At 37.7% G+C, this 20,123-nt stretch overlaps 1 protein-coding gene across 3 annotated transcripts in view; it reads right to left on the bottom strand.

The window, feature by feature from the left end:
• EEIG2 (EEIG family member 2) overlaps positions 1 to 20,123 on the bottom strand; it is an 87,553-nt gene that overhangs the window by 43,001 nt on the left and 24,429 nt on the right. For all 3 annotated transcript variants that reach the window (XR_012035259.1, XM_072834771.1, XM_072834770.1), the window contains exon 2: positions 176 to 296. Coding sequence is in view for 2 of the 3 variants with exons in the window: in XM_072834771.1 (XP_072690872.1) it covers positions 176 to 296 (121 nt within the window). In the remaining variant the exon portion in view is untranslated. The remainder of the gene's footprint in view (positions 1 to 175; positions 297 to 20,123) is intronic.

Here is a 20,123-nt window from a genome sequence, read left to right as displayed (position 1 = left end):
GCTTCAAATTTTCCTAAATCATATTTGTCACAGTAAATTAAATTATTGATGCAAGTGTAAAGTGGAATTACATGTAACAGTTCTAACGATGAAGTAGAGCTAAATAAAATGAGTCAGTGACTATGGAACTAATTATGGTTTCTGAAAGGGGAGACGTAATTGGCTATTTTTATACCTTCCTCACAGATACTCTGTAGATACAAGGATCCAGGATGCCTGTGGTGGCACTTGCACTCATCTTGCACATAAATGAGAACTTCTTCCTCCAGTGAACACAGTTGGCTTGTACCACTTCCCTGAAGAGGAGACAGAGAGAGAGAGAGAGAGAGAAACAATTATTATTGATGACAGGTTAAAAAAAAGTACACACACTCTTTCACTCAGGTCTATAACGCAAAAGTGATATATTAAAAGGCATGGAGAAAACAAACTTCTAACAATGTGATCTGAAAATCCCTAGAAGGGGGGATCCCTGGGTGGCACAGCGGTTTGGCGCCTGCCTTTGGCCCAGGGCGCGATCCTGGAGACCCGGGATTGAATCCCACGTCGGGCTCCTGGTGCATGGAGCCTGCTTCTCCCTCTGCCTGTGTCTCTGCCTCTCTCTCTCTCTCTCTCTCTCTGTGACTATCATAAAAAAAAAAAAATCCCTAGAAGGTTTTAATTACCCACAGAAACTCAAATTTTTAAAAAAGTGAAATTACTCATCAATTGAATCAATATAAATTGAAGCTTCACTACTCATTCATTCAGCACATAAGACATGTTTATTTTTGGTGAGCTATGTGCTAGATGTCTGAAATATGATGATAAGAATGACAGTGTTCCTAATCTTGTAGGGCTTATAGTTTACAGGTAGTATCAGAGACTATGAAATGTAAACAAATACTTATTCTGTCATTCCACTGAGCCACCCTCCTTTTTTTTTTAATTTTTAAAAGAGATTTATTTATTTACTTGAGAAAGAGAGAGAGATGGGGTACCTGGGTGGCTTAGTCAGTTAAGCATCTACCTTCAGCCCAGGTCATGATCCTAGGATCCTGGGATCGAGTCCCACATTGGGCTCCCTGCTTTGAAGGGAGCCTGTTTCTCCTTTGCCTCTGTCTCTCTCTCATGAATAGAAGAAAACAATCTTAAAGAAAGAGAGAGACAGTGTACGTGCGTGAGCAAGCGCAAGTCAGGGCAGGAGCAGAGGGAGAGAATCTCAAGCAGACACCTGGCTGAGCATGGAGCCCTTCATGAAGCTAGAGCTCATGACCCATGAGATCATGACCTGAGCCAAAATCAAGAGATGGTGGCTCAGGGTGCCTAGGTGACTTAGTGGGTTAAGCATCTACCTTTGGCTCAGGTCATGATCCTAGATTACTGGAATCAAGCCCTGCATAAGGCTCTCTGCTTCTCACTCTCCTCCCCACTCCTGCTCTTGTCCACTATCTCTGCCTCTCTCTTTCTCAAATAAATAAATAAAATCTTAAAAAAAAAGAGATGGATGCTCAACCAACTGAGCCACCCAGGTGCCCCTCGACTGTATCCAGCAAGAGTGCAATTTATTTGTATGGTTACAACATAGGCAGAATGAGCTATCTGGCAAAGAATGGATCTGGAGGTATTTGTCAGGCAACGTGAAGCATCCTCAGTAAGATACGCAGTAGCTAACGTGCATACTAAAAAATAAATGAATTTTTGAAAAAAAAAAAAAAGCAACAAATAACAATGAAAATAACAAGGAGGAAAAAATAAAATTAGAATTTAATTTTAAAAAATTGTTTCCCTCTCAACATCTTGGGGCCTTGAGACTTGATGGAGGCATCAGTCATGGCCTCTGGAGCTCCCAAAGAAGGTGTGAAGGTATACTAAAGGCTGGGCCCTTTAGGAGCACCCTCTGCTTCAAGGCACTTGGTTGTTTCTGTCACTGAGGTCACTGATGTATGACCAGGAATCACACATTTAAAACAAAAACAAAAAACAAAATCCCTGTACTTTCCTACATAAAAACTTCTGGTTGAAGATAGCCGATTGACAGCATGTATTAACTTACCTCTGCTCTCACCCCAAAACATTCTATTTAATTTTTAAGGCATCATATAGCAAGACAAAGAGAACCAGAGAGGAGACAAAATAAAAGGTCAGGAATTAACAAGTGATAATGACTTAGCAAATTAAAGAAAGCTGAACATTATGCTGGTAATGGTGAAAGCTAAGAGCAGGTATCTTAAATTAGCATTGAAACAGAACAAAAGAGGGACAAATTGCAGAAGAACTGATCGAAAACTGTTTTAGAAAGAGTCCCTCAGATCTTGCTGACCCCTGCAGAGGACAGATTTATTCTCCTGATGAGGTACAACAGAGGGATCTCTGTATTACCTGACCTGAAGGCAGGTATTGAAAATAGCACCACGGGTTTACCATATTGGGTGGGGTAGGGGGCTAGACACAGGATGAAAGATGACTTACTGAATGCTGAGACTTTTTCCCCTAACGTGGCTTCTCAGGATATATTCTTTAAGAAGATGTAAGAAGAACATTCTCCACGGAATCCAACCAGACCCAAAGAAAAGTCTATTAAGATGAATGTTGAGGGTTACAAAATGACTTCGCCAGCTCAATCTACAACCTGAATCAATGAACACTCTCCACATGCACCAACTCTCAAAGCATCTTTGACTTCTTCACAGCTAAATATGAGCAAGCACTTGAGTTAGGTCTTTCAATATGAACAAACTGAGGGGGTGCCTGGGCGGCTCAGTTGGTTAAGGGGCTGCCTTTGGCTCAGGTCATAATCTCAGGGCCCTGGGATTATGGGGGACTCAGGTCCCCTGAGTTGGGCTCCTGACTCAGCAGGGAGTCTGTTTCTCCTCCCTCTCCCTCTGTGCCTCCCCTCTGGCTCACGCTCTCTCTTGCACACACACACACTCTCTCTCAATAAATAAAACCTAAAAAAGAAAAAAAAAAGAAGAAACAGACCAAAATGAATAGCAAAAAGGAAACTTTTTAAAAAACAGAGGCTATGGTGGAAGAAAAAAAAAAAGATTCTCAGAGAGAAATTTCATCTATCATAAAAGTATAGGAAGGAATAGGATACTATAAAACAACATACAGGGAACTAAAAAGTACTCATGGAAATCAAAACTAATTGAGTTGATTTTTTTAAAATATTTTATCCATTTATTAGAGAGAGAGCAAGCACAAGCAGGGGGAGCTCTATCCCTCCACTCTACCCTTCTCTGTGGGCTTTTAGGGACTATGTCAACCAGGCTCACTTCCCCTCTGCCACTGAACGTAGTAAAGGTACAAACATCAGAAGGATGGAAGGCTGCAAAATCCTAAAACTCTGTCTTATGTTCTGCTACTTTTCACTTGTTTGTGAAATAACAATAATTCCTCAACAATACTAATTAGAGAAACTATTTATTTATTTATTTAGCTCCACGCCTAGTGTGGAACCCACTGTGAGGCTTGAATTCGAGACCTGGTGATCAAGATCTGAGCTGAGATCAAGAGTCAGATGCTTAAGTGAATGAGTCACCCAGGTGCCCTACAGAAGCACCTCTTTGGACTTTTATCTAATTTAAAACATCCTTATAAGACAGCAGCCTTTACATACCAAAAAGTATATGCTATCATTTGCACAAATGGGCAGCTTTGGCCTGAGTAACAAAAGTAAAAGAAGTCAAGTGAACTCTGTATGTGAGTGTTTCTCTAAAAAAACAAACAAGCAGGGGTGCCTGGGTAGTTCAGTCAGTTAAGCATCTCTTGGTTTCAGCTCAGATTGTGATCTCAGGGTCGTAAAATGGAGCCCTGAATTAAGGCTCCGTGCTCAGTGGGGAGTCTGCTTCTCTCTCTCTGTCCCCACCATACCCCACCCCAGCTTGTGTGTGTTCTCTGTCTCTCTCTAAAATAAATAAAAATCTTTAAAACAAACAGGAAAGGAATATTTATAGAAATAGTGATCTAGTTTGGCTAGAGAGTAGAGGAAGGCAATATTAACTCTGGTGGGCTTGGGAAGAGATTACAAAACTTAGCACCGCATCATAAATGTGGGCAGAAATTATAGTGTTGAACAGAGGTGAAGAATGTTTTCATAAAAGATGTGACATTAAATCTTAAAGGAAAAAATACATCTCCATAACCCTACGTTCCCATCATGAAAGCATATGGAAGTATAAATCTCACTGGTAAAGGTAAATATTTAGATAAATACAGAATAATGTAATATTGTAAGAATGGTGTGTAAATCACTTTTAATGCTAATATAAAAGTTAAAAGATGAAAATATTAAGAATAACTATAACCACAAAAATTTGTTAATAGATACATAATATAAAAAGAATTAAATTCTGACATCAATAACAAAGTCTGTTGGGGGACATAGAAGTGTAAAGTTTTTGTATGTAATTGAACTTAAGTTGCTATCTACTCAAAATAGACTGTTATAAGAAGTTTTACACAAGCCTCATGGTAAACACAAAGAAAAAAACCTACAACAGAAACAAACAAAGAGGGTAAAGAATCAAAGTAGATCACTATGAAAAAGCTAGCAGGTCATATAGGAGGACAGCAAGAGAGGGTGAGAAGAAAAGAACCACAAAAACTGATAGAAAACAATTAACAAAATGGCCACAGCAAGTCCTTACCTATTAACAATTACTTTAAATGTAAATGAACTAAACTCCCCAATCAAAAGGCACAGAATGGCTGAATAGGTAAAACAAAAACAAAACCCCAAATAAGACCTAACTGTACCTTAGCTGTAAGAGATTCAGTTTAGATTTAAGGACACACATAGACTGAAAATGAAGAGGTAGAGAAAGATATTCTATGCAAATGGTAACCAAAAGAGAAAAGAGGTGGCTATATTTATATCAGACAAAATGGACTTTAAGTCAAAAACAAAGACAAGGTCGTTGTTTAATGATAAAACAGTCAATTCAGTAGGAAACTATAACATTTATAAATGTGTATGTACCCAACACCAAAGTACCATCAAAGTACCTAGATACATAAAGTATCTTGGCAGATCTGAAGGAGAAATAGACAATAATATGGTAATAGTAGATTTCAATACTCCATTCACTATAATGAAAAGATCATCCAGACAAAATCAGTAAGGAAACAGTAGAACTGAACAACACTATAAAACAAATGTACCTATTCAGAGCTTTTTACCCATTAGAAGAATACACCTTTTTTTCTCAAGTGCACACGTAATATTCTTTAGGACAGATTACATGTTAGGTCACAAAAGAAACACATTTAAGAAGATCTAAATTATTACAAGTATCTTTTCCAACACAAAGAATGAAACTAGAAAATAACAATAAGAAGGTGGGAAAATTTATTAATACATGAAGACTAAACAATATAATCTTTTTTAAAAAAATATTTTTATTTATTTATTCATGAGAGATACAGAGAGAGAGGCAGAGACACAGGCAGAGGGAGAAGCAGGCTCCATGCAGGGAGCCCAATACAGGACTCCATCCCAGGCCTCTAGGATCACAACCTAGGCCAAAGGCAGACACTTAACCACTGAGCCACCCAGTTGCCTAAAAAACATACTCTTGAATAACCATGAGTTGAAGAAGAGATCGAAAGAGAATTAAAAAAAAAATATCTCAGCACAAGTGTAAACTAAAATACAACATACCATAACTTATGGATTGTAGCAAATGCAGTACTAAGAGGGGAGTTTATAACAATAAATACTTACTTCAAGAAAGAAGTTAGGGGTGCCTGGGTGGCTCAGTCAGTTAAGTGCCTTTGACTCAGCTCATGATCTCAGGGTCCTGGGATTGAACTTCAAACCAGCTCCCTGCTCAGCTGAGGATCTGTATCTACCTCCCCCTCCCCTGCCTCCATAATTCTTTATTTATTCATGAGAGACACAGAGAGAGAGACATAGGCAGAGGGAGAGAGAAGCAGGCTCCCCAAGGAGGCTGATGTGGAACTCAATTCCAGGATATCAGGATCATGCCCTGAGCCAAAGGCAGATGCTCAACCACTGAGCTCTGCCTCCCTATTTGTGCTCCTACAAAGTTCTCTCTCAAGTAAATAAATAAAATCTTAAGAAAAAAAAAAAGGATAGAACTTAAATAAACAATGTCACTTTATACCTCAAAGCTAGAAAAAGAACAAGCTAAGGCCAAAATTAGCAGAAGTTAGAAAGTTATAAAGATGAGAGCCGACATCAATCAAATAAAAATAGAAAAACAACAAAAATAAGTGCTTTTTGAAAAAAATAAACAAAATCAAGGGATTCATAGCTAGATTAAGAAAAAATAATACAAAATAAAAAATGAAAAAAGGACATTAAAACAGTTGCTTCAAAAAATAAAAAGAATCATAAGGGACTATTATTAATAAATATATTCTAACAAATGCTAGCAAACTGGATAATCCAGAAGAAATCAATAAATAAATTCCTAGAAACATACACTTACCAAAATTGAATCAAGAAGAAATAGAAAACTTGAATAAATCAGTAACAAATGAGATTGAATAAAAAATCAAAAACTTTTGAACCACCACCACTACAAAAAGCCTGGGACTAGATAGTTTCTTGGATGAATCTACCAAACACTCAAAGGACAATTAATACAGTCCTTAAACTTTTCCAAAAGACAGAAAAAGAGATCACTTTGAAATTCATTTTTTGAGGCCAGCATCACTCTGATACCAAAGTCAAAGATACCATTAAAAAAATAAAAAGTAAGAGAAAAAAGAAAACTAAAGGCCAATATCCCTGATGAACACCGATGCAAAACTTCTCAATAAAATACTGGCAAACTGAATTTCCTAACATGTTACAAGGATCATCCTATGCAAATCAGTGTGATAAACCACAGTAAAAGAATGAAAGATAAAGACTACATTTAGATAAATAAATGCTTTTTCTGCAACATCTACTCACGATAAAGACTTTCAACAAAATTAGTATAGCAGCAACTTACCTCAATAAAGACCATATATGAAAAGCCCAAGCTAACATCATAATCAGTAAGGAAAACCTGAAAGTTCTTCCTCTAAGATTTAGCATAATACACAGATGCCCTCTTTCACCAATTCTTGACAAGTATGCCAAGAAAACAATAGAAAAAGGATAGTGATGCTGGGAGAACCGGTTATTCACATTAGAAGAATGAAATTGGGCCCTTATACTATATACAAAAATCAATACAAAATGGATTTAAAAACTTAAATGTAAGACCTAAAATAGAAAGAAAAAAAAAAAAGACCTAAAATAGTAAAACTATTAGAAAAAATAGAGAAAAAGCTTCTTGATGACACTGGTCTGGGCAATGATTTTTTTGGCTATAACACTAAAACACAGGCAACAAAAGCAAAAATAGACCAGTGTGATTGCATCAAACTAAAAAGCTTCTGCAGAGCAAAGGAAATGATCAATAGAATGAAAAGGCAACTTATGAAATGGGAGAAAAATATTTTCAAAGCATATATCTGGTAAGAGGTTAATGTCTCAAATATATAAGAAACAGAAACAACTCCATGGCAAAAACCAAAATCTCCACATAACACAATTAAAAAATGAGCAAAAGACCTGAAGAGACATTTCTCAAGTGAAGATATAAGGCGAATAGGTAGAGGATTGTAATCACTAATCATTAGGGAAATGCAAATGAAAACTACAATGAGATATCACTTCACACACATTATCAAAAAGACAAGAAGTAAGTATTGGTTAGAATGTGGAATAAAAAAGAACTCTTCTACATGGTTGATGGGAATATAAACTGGTATAGCCATTATGAAAAACAGTATGGAGGTTCCTTAATAATTGAAAATAGGGTGCCTGGGTGGCTCAGCCAGTAAAGCATCTGCCTTCTGCTTAGGTCATGATTCCAGCATTGGGCTTCCTGCTCAGTGGGAAGTCTGCTTCTCCCTTTTCCCCCCTTCCCTGTGCTTGTGTGTGTACTCTCTCTCTCTCAATTAATAAGATCTTTAAAAAAAATTTAAAAATAGAATTACCATATGATCCAGCAATCCCACTACTGAGTACATAGCCAAAGGAAATGAAATTGACATTGTAAGACATTTGCACTCCCATGTTCATTGCAGCATTGATCATAATAGCTAAGATATGAATACAACCGAAGTGTTTGTCAAGGGATGACTAAAGAAATTGTGTGACACACACATACACTGAGCAATGTTATTCTGCCACAAAAAAAGGTAAATGTGATAACATGGGTGAGGATGGAAGACATTATAATAAGTGAAGTCAAACACAGAAAGACAAATACTGCATGACCTCACTTATGTGTAGAATCTAAAATAGTGGAACTCACAGAATAGGATGATGGTAGCCAGGAGTTAGAAAGTGGGGAAATGGAGATGTTGGCCAAAGGGTACAGAATTTAGTTAGGCAAGATGAATAAGTTCTGGAGATCTAACGTACAGCATGGTGACCATAGTTAACAATGCTATATTGCATATTTCAAATTTGCTAAAACACCAGATCTTAAATGTCCTCATCAGAAAAAAAAAACAGGTAATTACGTGGGGTGGTGGATATAATTAGCTTGATTGTGGTCATTTTACAATATATACATAAATCTAAACATCAAATTGCACATCTTTTTTAAAAAGATTTATTTATTTATTTGCAAGAGAGAGAGAGTGTGAGAGTGTATGCATGAGTAGGGGGAGGGGCAGAGGGAGAGGAAAGCTCAAGCAGACTCCCCAACTCCCCGTTGAGTGTGGAGAACAACACAGGCACGATCTCAGGACCCTAAGATCACGACCTGAGCTGAAATCAAGAGTTAGATGCCCAAATGACTGAGCCACCCAAGCGCCCTATCAAGTTGTACATCTTTTTAAGCATATTTAATTAATTTGTCAATTACACTTCAATAAAGCTAAAAAATAAAATCAAATATTATGGATGAATGCTTTGTGCATATTTTTGTATATATTGTACATATTTTTCATGACCTGTATAGGTGCACCCAGGGAAGCCACAAATAAGCTCAGATCTACTTGCTGGAAATTAAGACACTATCCAGACACATGAATATTGTCTCCTAAGTAGCAGACTGACATATATGCCAAGACTCTGGAACACAGGTTCTTTTTTAAAATTTTTATTTATTCATGAGAGACACAGAGAGAGGCAGAGACCCAGGCAGAGGGAGAAGCAGGCTCCCCACAGGGAGCCCGACACGGGACTTGATCCCAGGACCCTGGGATCATGACCTGAGCTGAAGGCAGATGCTCAACCCTTGAGCCACCCAGGTGCCCCTGGAACAAGTTCTTATGTGAGGATAAGAAAGTCTAATGAGCCAAGAGATCAGGTTGGGATGAACTAAGGCTATGAAAAGTGTAATTGACTCATGATGTCACACAACAAAGAATCCTTATTGGAGGAGGAACCCAGAAATGATGAAGGCAAGAAATAAGAGCCCAGCATAACACTCTGGACAATACACTGCCAACCACAGTAACCACTAGATAAATATTCACTGACTGAATGAATAGATGTCACGAATCAGTCACAAATAAGCAATCCCAGGTACCAATTCTTGCCTATGCTACTTCACAATCATTCCTAAATCAACCCCTTTTCTGGGTCTAGGACCACTACCCTAATTCAGTACCTCAAGAGGTCTTCCCTGAAATATGGCAACAGCCTCCTATTTAAATGGCCCTCACTCAAACCTACCTTCCTCATTGCTACCAGAGAGCTCCTTCTAAAATACAAATTTGATAATGTCATTCCTCTGTTAAAAATCCTCCACTGAGGGGATCCCTGGGTGGCTCAGCGGTTTAGCGCCTGCCTTTGGCCCAGGGTGCGATCCTGGAGTCCTGGGATCGAGTCCTGCGTCGGGCTCCTGGCATGGAGCCTGCTTCTCCCTCCTCCTGTGTCTCTGCCTCTCTCTCTCTCTATCATAAATAAATAAATAAATCTTAAAAAAAAAATCCTCCACTGATGGAGTGCCCGGGTGGTGCAGTCAGTTAAACACCCGACTGACTGGGTCATGGCTCAGGTCATGATCTTGAGCCCCGCATCTGGCTACCCGCTCAGCACAGAGTCTGCTTGAGATTCTCTCTCCCTCTCTCCCCATTGCTCTAAAATAAATAAATAAATCTTGAGAAAAAAATCCTTTACCACTTCCCCATATTTTGGAGGATTAACTCCAACCTACTGAACACTGTCATGATTAGGTCCCTGCCTATCTTTGGTCTCTTGACCCTTTCTGTCTCATACTGATTATCATTCCCCATTTACTTCACACTATTTCTCCTCTGTATGCCTTTGTATGCACATATGAGATTTTCTTTCCTCTGTATGCCATATACTCTCCCTTTCAACTTCCCACATTTACCAATTTAATTCTTGGTTTAGTCATTACCTGCTCTAGGAATCAAGCCCCAACCCAGCCTACAGGTGAAAGCCTGGTGTCAGGTGTGACGTGGTCTGTCTGCTTCCCTGAGTGCCTGGCTGTCTGCCGTTCTGTATCCTGGAGCACTGCCTTCCACAGAAGGGGCTGGCAAGCGCTGGCCGAGTTGGCTTCCTCCATCATTCCATTTAGTTCCCATCTCCCAGGACGTAGTCCCACTTTCCTTTTATTTCTGCTTTGTCTCCGACAGATGCTCTTATGATTACATACATTTCAAATGAACCAATATTTGCAACAAATTTTTAAAATTTATAAGCTTAAATATAGCGATGTCCTTTCTTAAAAGGAATTCAAGTAGAAATAGATAATTTAGGTAATCTTTCTGATTTTATATCATCAGAGTAATAGCCCTAGAGTATCAGACAATTTCTCTAAATAAAGAAAAAATTTTGTGTGCCCAAGGCAATTACTCAGAATTTTTTTGTGATAATCTTTAATGTGTACACATGCACGCAAATATACATGCACATCCACACAGCAGCTGCCAGAAAGCTGTCCAAAATACACAAACAAACAAAAAGTGGCAAAGCTATTTCGTGACAGTTCGTTATACTGATGGGTTACCATGGAAACAAACTCAGACTACTTGGCAACTGAGACAAAAGTCACATTAGTAATGTTTTCCGTTATGTGAGTCATTAATTTCCTATGAGTTTTATATGGTTGCTTAACCACTTTCAAGAAACAAAGTAAGAGAATAGGATTTGTGTTGATACTGTGGAAAGCCAAGTATTTCTAAGATAAATGATAAAGTTGCTGATTGTGAAATACATAAGCAAAGGACTTAAAAGAAGATAACTGTTGCTATCGCCATGGTTTATTCTTCAAGAGTAAAAAAAAAATTCTAAAAAGTCTTTAAAAATTAATATAAAAGAAAGTGAAAATTATGGATCCATTTTCTGTGACCTACTGTGCCAGCAAACTACAGTACTTAATATTCTAAGAATAACTTGCATATGTATACCCTACACATATATTTAACATTATTCCATGTCTTGGTAATTTGAAGTATTTTTAACTTTTTGGAAACAGTGATCAAAAACTGCTGTGAGGAATGCAAGCTGTTTTGCCAGACAATATTATTGCAGTGCTTGTATCCAGAGGCAGTCGGCTTGGGTTCAAATCCTGCCTCTGCTATACTTGCCACCTGTCACACTGGACACATTCCCTAACGTCTCTGCATTTCTGTTTCCTGCTCCATGAAACAGGGGTGGTAATAGTACCTACATCTCAAGAGAGTTTTTGGAAACTAGGTGAATAATTACACACAGTGTTTGGAACAGTGCCTGGTTGATAGTGGATCTCATAATAAATTTTAGAAGTTGTTTTATTAAGAATATAAGTAGTTCTAAGGCTACTGACATTTGCCCCCACCCCCCCCCCAGAGAGAAATAATGATTAAATTTATAAGTAGAGAATTTCTTCAACAATCAATGGAGGTTTCTATTTTCTAAGAGCTAGAGATTCGTGAGAAAATAAACCTTTGGGAACTGAAGCAAAATAAATATCTTAAGATTCCAAGGATAAATTAGATCTATAAAACTGTGACTTTTAATTACAACACTAAGTGTACATGAATCTCTCACGTTTGAGAGGTATTTTTAGTTTGTATAACTGGGTGGACACTACTAACATTCAGTGGAAAAAACTGAGTACAGAGGATTTTCATTCACTCATTCACTCATTCATTCATTCTGCTGGTACTGTTAGACATTGAAGGAAATTGGACAGTTTGAGGTTGAGGAGTCTGAGAGTCCCTCATTTGGAAATGTCTAGTAAGTAGATAGATATTGAGACCTAGGACTCAAAAAAGAGGACAGGGCTGAAAACATAAATGCTAAGTCCTTGTGACTTAGTGATCATTGAGATCATGGGAATGGATAAGGCCATTCAGGGACAGTGGGTAGAGAAGGAAGGGGAGAGGGCAGAGCCTGGAACTCTAGGAAACACTGATATGAAGGTATAGGAGGAGAAGGGAGCAGCAAAGGAGACCACATGGTAAATGGAGAAGCAAAGGAGATCATGTTGTCCCCAAAACTAGGGAAAGGATTGTAAAGAAAGTGTTGCCCAAGAATATCAAATGTGGCAGAGAAGTCAGGTAAGATAATGACGAAAAGGAAGCAACAATGAAGTCACTGATAACACCCACAAGTATAGTTTCAGTGCAAGGCTGAGAGTGGAAGGCAGATTACTATAGGAAGTAGAGACAGTAGTAATAAAGTAGAGAAAATGAGGGTGGAGGTGGATGGGGACTTGGGGTAGAAAGAAGATTTCAACTGACATGCAAGACTTAAGCATGTTTTGGTGCTGCCAGGAAGAACTACTAAAGAGAAAGAGTCAAATGTCTACAGATGTGAACTGTGGGTTCCACACCCAGCCCAAACTATGCATATGTATGGAGGAAAAAAATCTTCTGTCAGACGTGCAAAGACTAAGAAAACACAAAACAACAACGAAGCAAAGCAGAGCAAAAAGTGATCATTCAGGTACCCTTTCTAAATAAGACACTTGAATTACGCAAGAATAAGAAAAATGAATTAAAAGAGCTTAAGAATCAAAAAAAGGCAAGAAAGAAACCAAGTCAGTAGGTTACTTGCTCTTTCAAAAATAAAAAAGATTTTTTTTATTTATTCATGAGACACCCAGAGAGACAGAGACACAGGCAGAGGGAGAAGTAGGCTCCACTCAGGGAGCCTGACGCAGGACTCGATCCCAGGACCCGGGATCATGACCTGAGCCAAAGGCAGACACTCAACTGCTGAGCCACTCAGGTGCCCCCAAAATGCCTTACTTTTGGACAAAAGAACTTTCTTGTTCTTTCTAAATTGTCTAAAAACATGTGTAAAAATAACAGCTATAAACAGCTTCTTCTATCACATATTCTGTTAGCCAGTGCCTAGATGAGGAAATGCATGACTCCATTTTGTCTGTAAATTAAATGCCAAATTCTTCAGCTACATACTCAGCCCTCTCTGGCCTGCCCTTAAATTCTCAAATTTGATGCCCTATTATTTATCTTCACTGACTTCACTAAACTAAATTACCCACTATTCCCTACCTGGGCCCCATGTCCCTACACTACACACCAGCCTTCAGGATGCTCTCTCCCTTGGGGTGCCTTCCAAACATGCTCTGTCCTCTTCCTACCACCCAATTTCATCTACGTGGATTTAAGTCTAACTTTTTTCTGTTTTTAAAGTAGGCTCTGCACCTAGTGTGGGAGCCCAATGTGGGGCTTGAAATCACAACCCTGAGATCAAGACCTGAGCTGAGACCAAGCGTCAGATGTGTAACTAACAGAGCCACCCAGGTGCCCCTCAAGTCTAATTTTAACACTGAATGATGTGGAACAAATTACATTCCTCTATATAAGTTTCCACTTTTATGAAATGTTTTGTAGTCAGCTACAGAGTGGTAAACATGTCACCTGAATCTATAAAATGGTATAAAAACTTACTTCAGAGGTAGTTTGAAAGTTAAATATTTATTTAAGATTTTTTCATGAGAGGCACACAGAGAGAGGCAGAGACATAGGCAGAGGGAGAATCAGGCTCCCTGTTGGGACCCCAATGTGGGACTAGATCCCAGGACCCCAGGTTCATGACCTGAGCCAAAAGCAGATGCTCAACCACTGAGCCACTCAGGTGCCCAACAAAATTTTTTTTTTTGGAAAATGTTAACAATTTTATGTTTAGACACCAGCACTAGAAAATTCCCAGAAATTGCTATTGAAATGTAGTTGCAGTCTGTGAATAAGGAAATGTATAAACTTTTAACTGGAAAGAAAATGTCACTAAATGAGTTTATTTTAATGCTCTAATGATGACTCACTAGAATGAAATGAAGCAAACATGTAAGGTCCAAAATCAATACTACGGTTACTTCCTCATTTCATTAAGATAAAATAAGACTTGGGTATAAACTAGTTTCTAAGCCACAATGTTTGGAAATAGCATTTGATTAGGAAAAGCCTGAGAATTTCTTCTGAAACCAGTAAACAGATTTCAGGACAGAAAATTCTTCTTTTCTTTGAGATAACAGAAAAGGGTTCAATCATGGGTTTGTTTTAAATATTTCTATCCCTATTTTCTCTTGCACTGTTTCTTTCCCCCAACCTAGAATCATGTTTGGGTCTCAATCCTAGAAATAAATACACAAAACGATTGTTTTTTTCCTATTTTCCCCCTTTCACTTAATTCGCTTTTCTCCTTTTCATTAACAAAGTTCCCAAAAGAACACTTACACTTAAGACTTCTGCTGCTTTACCACCTGCTCACTCCCTAACCCCTTGAAACTTGGTTTGTGCTCCTATGACTATAATGAAACTACATTCTGAAGTTCACCACTGGACAGCAACACTCGAAAGAATAAAATCAGAGCACTATCCTACATCATACACAAAAATTAACTCGAACTGGATTAAAGACTTGGACATAAGACTTGAATCATAAAAATTCCAGAAGAAAACAGGTAGTAAGCTCCTTGACATAGGTCTTGACAATGATTTTTGAGGTTTGACTCCAATGATTTTTGAGGTTTGACAAAATAAAAAATAAACAAATAGCACTACATCAAACTAAGAGCAAAGGAAACCATCCACAAAATGAGAAGGCAGTCTCCTGAATAGGAGAAAATATTTGCAAATCATATATCCAATAAGGGGTTAAGATCCAAAATTAGAACTCATATAACTCAATAGTAAAAACAACAACAACAAACCCAACCTAAGAATGGACAGAGGAAATGAGGAGACATTTTTCCAAAAAGACATACAGATGACCAACAGGTACAGGAAAAGGTACTCAATACCACTAAATATTAGGGCAATGCAAATCAAAACCACGATAAGATATCACTTTGCACCTGTGAGAAAGGGTAGATTCAAAAAGACATGAAATAATAAGCACTGGTAGGGATGTGGAAAGAAGGAAATTCTTGTACACTATTGGTGGGAATGTAAATTGGTGTAGCCACTAGGGAAAACAGTATAGAGGTCCCTCAAAAAATTTAAAATAAAACTACCATATGATCTGCAATTCCACTATTGGGTTTTATAGAAAACAAAAGCAAAAATTCTTTATAATAACAAGCATTACTTACAATAGCCAAGATATGGAAACAGGCTGTCACTGACATATGAATGGATAAAGAAAATGTGGTGCATACATGCATACACACACACACACACACACACACACGCAAAATACTATTCAGCCACAAAAAAGAAGGAAATTTTGCCATCTGTGCCAACATCTATGGACCTTGAGGTCATTATAAGTGAAATAAGTCAGATAGAGAAAGACAAATACTGTATGATATCACCTTTTAAAAAAATATTTCTTTATTTCAGAGAGCAAGAGCATGACAGGGAAGGGCAGAGAGAGAGAGAGAGAGAGAGAGAGAGAGCAAATCTCGAGCAGACTCCTCACTGAGCACAGAACCAAACTTGAGGCTGCATCACACAACCCTGGGATCATGACCTGAACTGAAACCAAGAGTTAGATGCTCAACTGACTGTGGCACTCAGGCACCAATGCAGGGCTCGAACTCACGACTCTGAGATCAAGACCTAAGCTGAGATCAAGAGTCAGACGCTGAACTGACTTAGCCACTCAGGCACCCCTGTATGATCTCACCTTTATGTAGAATCTTAAAAAAACAAAAAATCCAAACCAACCTAACCCAAATTCATAGATTGAGAAAAGACTGGTAGTTGCCAAAGGGTAGGGGTAGGGTCAAGGGGTTAGAGGGTGGGTGAAACAGGAGAAGGGGGTCAAAAGATACAAACTACCAGTTATAAAATAAGTCACAAGGATATAATGTAGACTGTAGTTAATAATACTGTATTGCATATTTGAAAGTTGCTAAGAGTAGATCTTAAAAAGTTTTCATAACAAGAAAAAAATTTTTTTGTAACCATGAATGGTGGCAGACAACTTATTGCAGGGATCATTTTGTAACATATACAAGTATCAAATCATTACATTGTATATCTTTTTTTTTTTGTATATCTTAAACTAATATAACGTTACGTCAATTATGCCTCAATTAAAAAAAGGTTCACCAGGCTTGCTGATTGTCAAAGAGAGCAGCTCTTACACCACTCTGCTCTCACACTATGGCAGAGCTGGACACTCTCTCCCCTGGAGGTTTTTCCTTAGCTTCTGTGATATCATGTTCCCGAAAATTCTGCACTCATTTTCCTTAATTAGATCTTTGTCTACCAGGGTTCTATCCTCAGGCCTTTGTGTTTTGTTCTATATGCTATCTCTGGCTTTAACTGCCTGTCCATGTCCATGTGGATTATTAAAAAATCTAGTTATGCCATCCTGACTACCCTGCTCAGGTCAGACATAAACTTCCAGCTGCCTACCATACATCATCACAGACTTTGCTTGTACTTTACATTCATATGTTCATGGGAAAGAGCTCATAATGGGAAAGGGAAAACAGGACAAATATCCAAAACAGAAGAATTGTTACTTAATTTATATCCCATTCATGAAAGAAGATTATGTACGGCACTACTAAAATAACATGATAAAGTGTTTAATAGTGTGGAAAATGCTTATAATGCTCAGTAAAAAAAAAAAATCAGAATAAAAATTGTGTATGTAATTTGGCTTCAACTGTGTAAAAAATGAACTGGAAAAAATAGGAAAAATACATTTCAAAAATTTAACAGTAATTATCTCTGATGGGTAATATTTTCATCTTTGTAATTTCATGTGTTCTTATAAATTTTCTATGCTGATCTTGAATTAATTTTAGGATCAGAAAAAAGGGGGTAGTGGGTTCAAGGTCACATTGCATACAGAATTAAGATTCAGTCTTCACAGAATGGTATCCAAGGCCTGCCAAAATCCAGTCCCTGTAGTCACTACAGGGTGCTGTCCTGTAGTTCACTACAGCCCCAAACATTTTGTTCTGCTCCACTACCTAGACATGTTCTCAACACTGTCCACTTTTTAAAGATTTTATTTATTTATTTTTTAGAGGGAGGGAGAGAAAGAGAAGCCAGAGCACAAGAGCAGGAGAAGGGAGAAGCAGACTTCCCACTGAGCAGATGCTTAACCAACTGAACCACCCAGGTGCCCCAACACTGTTCACTTTTATGGTTCTGTGCTTCTGCTTATCAAGTCTTGTTTTTCTCGCCTACCCCAAAGCAGGACATTTTGACCTTGAAGACTTTTACTTCCTAAACTGTAATGCAGAGCTGGAGGACAATGCTCAAAATTTTCTCTTGGTTTAGCTAAGAAAGAAAAATTCTGTAAGTTTTTAAATCCAATCCATAATGAATAGTATTGGTATCAATAATAAGCATAAAAGTGGCTAAAGGGATGCCTCAGGGCTCAGTCTGTTAGGTACTGACCCTTGGTTTTGGCTCAGGGGATGGTTTCATGGGTCTTGAGATCAAGCCCCATCAGGGGCTCTGTGTTCAAGGTGGGGTGTCTGCTTGAAGATCTCCCTCCTTCCTCTCCCCTCACTCTTGGGCATGCATGCCTGCTCTCCCTCACAAATAAATCTAAAAAAAAAGTGGCTAAAGTAACTCACTGCCTAAAATGGTTGATTGCTTTTGACTATATTAATTCTCACAAAAATTAATTCTTAACAGTTTTATTTATTTATAGATTTTATTTATTTATTTGGGAGAAAGAGAGAGAGAGAGAGACAGCATTTGCACATGAGCTGGAGGGGAGGGACTGAAGGGGAAGGAGAGGACAAAGGAAAGAATCCCAAGTGGACTGCACAGAGCACAGAGACCAATGCAGGGCTCTATCTCACAACTCTGAGATCATGACCTGAGCTGGAACAGAGAGTCCCTATGCTTAAAAGAGGCAGCCACCCAGGCACCCCTTAACATAGTTTAGATATGTAAAATCTGATCCTGAAAAAATTGGATTTTATGAAAAAAATTGCCACTATACACATTTTAACATTATGATTAATAAAAAATAGGATATTATAATTTTTATACTTGTTTTATAATTCATGTTCATTGTAAAATATATAAAGAGAGAATAATAACCAAGGAAAATAATTTTATGAAAAATTCAAGTGAAAAGTAATAAAAATAGTTCAACTGCCTGGAATAGTGCCTGGCACATAGTAGACACACAAGTATCTGTTAAATGAGAGAATGAACTGTATAGAAAATTGTCCAAAGACTTAATTTGATTGGCTTAACAGAATTTTGTTTTTTAATTAATTAATAATGATATTATTATTTGAGAGAGAGAGAGAGCACGCACATGTAAGCATGAGCGGGGGGAGAAGGGAAAGGCAGAGAAAGAGAATCTAAAGCAGGCTGGAGCTGACACAGGGCTCAATCTCACAACCCTGAGATCATAAGCTGAGCCAAAATCAAAAGTCAGACACTTAACTGACTGAGCCACCCAGATGCGTGCGTGCGTGTGTGCATGCTATCTATCTATCTATCTATCTATCTATCTATCTATCTATCTATCTATCTAACTAATTTAAAGTGGGCTCCATGCCCAACAAAGGAATTGAACTCATGACCCTGAGATCAAGAGTTGCATGCTGTATGGACTGAGACATCCAGGCATACCAGAAAATGCTTTTTAAAAACGACTTTATTGAGATATAATTCACACACTATACGATTCATCCATTTAAAATGTAAAATTCAATGTTTTTTTTAGTGTATTCAGATTGTGAAACCACCACAATCTGTTTTAGAACATTTTTATCACCTCTGAAAGAAACCTCATCAGTAGTCACTCCACTTTTCTCTCCAACCCCTGGCCCTGGGCAACTACTAATTTACTCTCTGTCTCTATAGATTGAACTTATATGAATGTCCAGAAAGGAAATCACATAATATGCCGCTTTTTGTGATGGTTTCTTTCACTTAGCTTGAACAGTACTTCATTTTTTTATTGTTGAATGATGTTCCATTTTATGGATGTCCCACATTTATCCATTTGATCAGCTGACAGACATAGGGGTTGTTTTGAGTTTTGACTATTATGATTAAGGTTGCAATGAAAAGTCACGTATAAGTGTTTGTTTTCTCTTTCTTTTTTTTTAAGATTTTATTTTTAAGTAATCTGTACACCCAGTGTGGGACTTGAATTTACATTCAAATCAAGAGTCACATGTACCACTGATGGAACCAGCCAAGCACCCCCACAATGAGTTGTTTTCATTTCTCTTGGGTATATCAGAGGAACTGTCAGATTGTATGGAACTCTGTTTAACATCTGAGGAATTGCCAGTCTGTTTTATAAAGTGGTTGCACTAAAAAATGTCTTTCTAATGAAGATTCCGTAATAAGGTAGTGCTCTTTAAAATGGTCTTTAATGATAAAACACAATTCAAAATTATTGAAGTCAAAATATCTGACATCCTATCATCCCATTTCCCCCCTACTGGATAAATCCTACTACACTTTCAAAGCTTAGTTCACATGCTACCTCTTTTAAGGAGTTTTTCCTATTTTCTCGGTTTCCTTTCTGCTTTGAACTGCCATACAATTTTATTTGTACATTTACTGTATACTTTGTCACTCTGCCTTATATTGCATTTAACAATATATGTGTTAGTTTCTCTCACTAAAAACTGCAGGCTTCTTGATGATAAAAATTATATTTTATACCTATGTTTATAGTAACAATTAGGCTATATTATTATATATTAACACATTATTTTAATATATTAATAAATTGTTATAAAAATATAAAA

Source organism: Canis lupus, chromosome 8 (genome assembly GCF_048164855.1).
Source record: "Canis lupus baileyi chromosome 8, mCanLup2.hap1, whole genome shotgun sequence".
Taxonomy (NCBI): Eukaryota; Metazoa; Chordata; class Mammalia; order Carnivora; family Canidae; genus Canis; species Canis lupus.
Note: the sequence above shows the minus strand (reverse complement) of the source record. Positions and strands in the feature narration are given on the sequence as shown.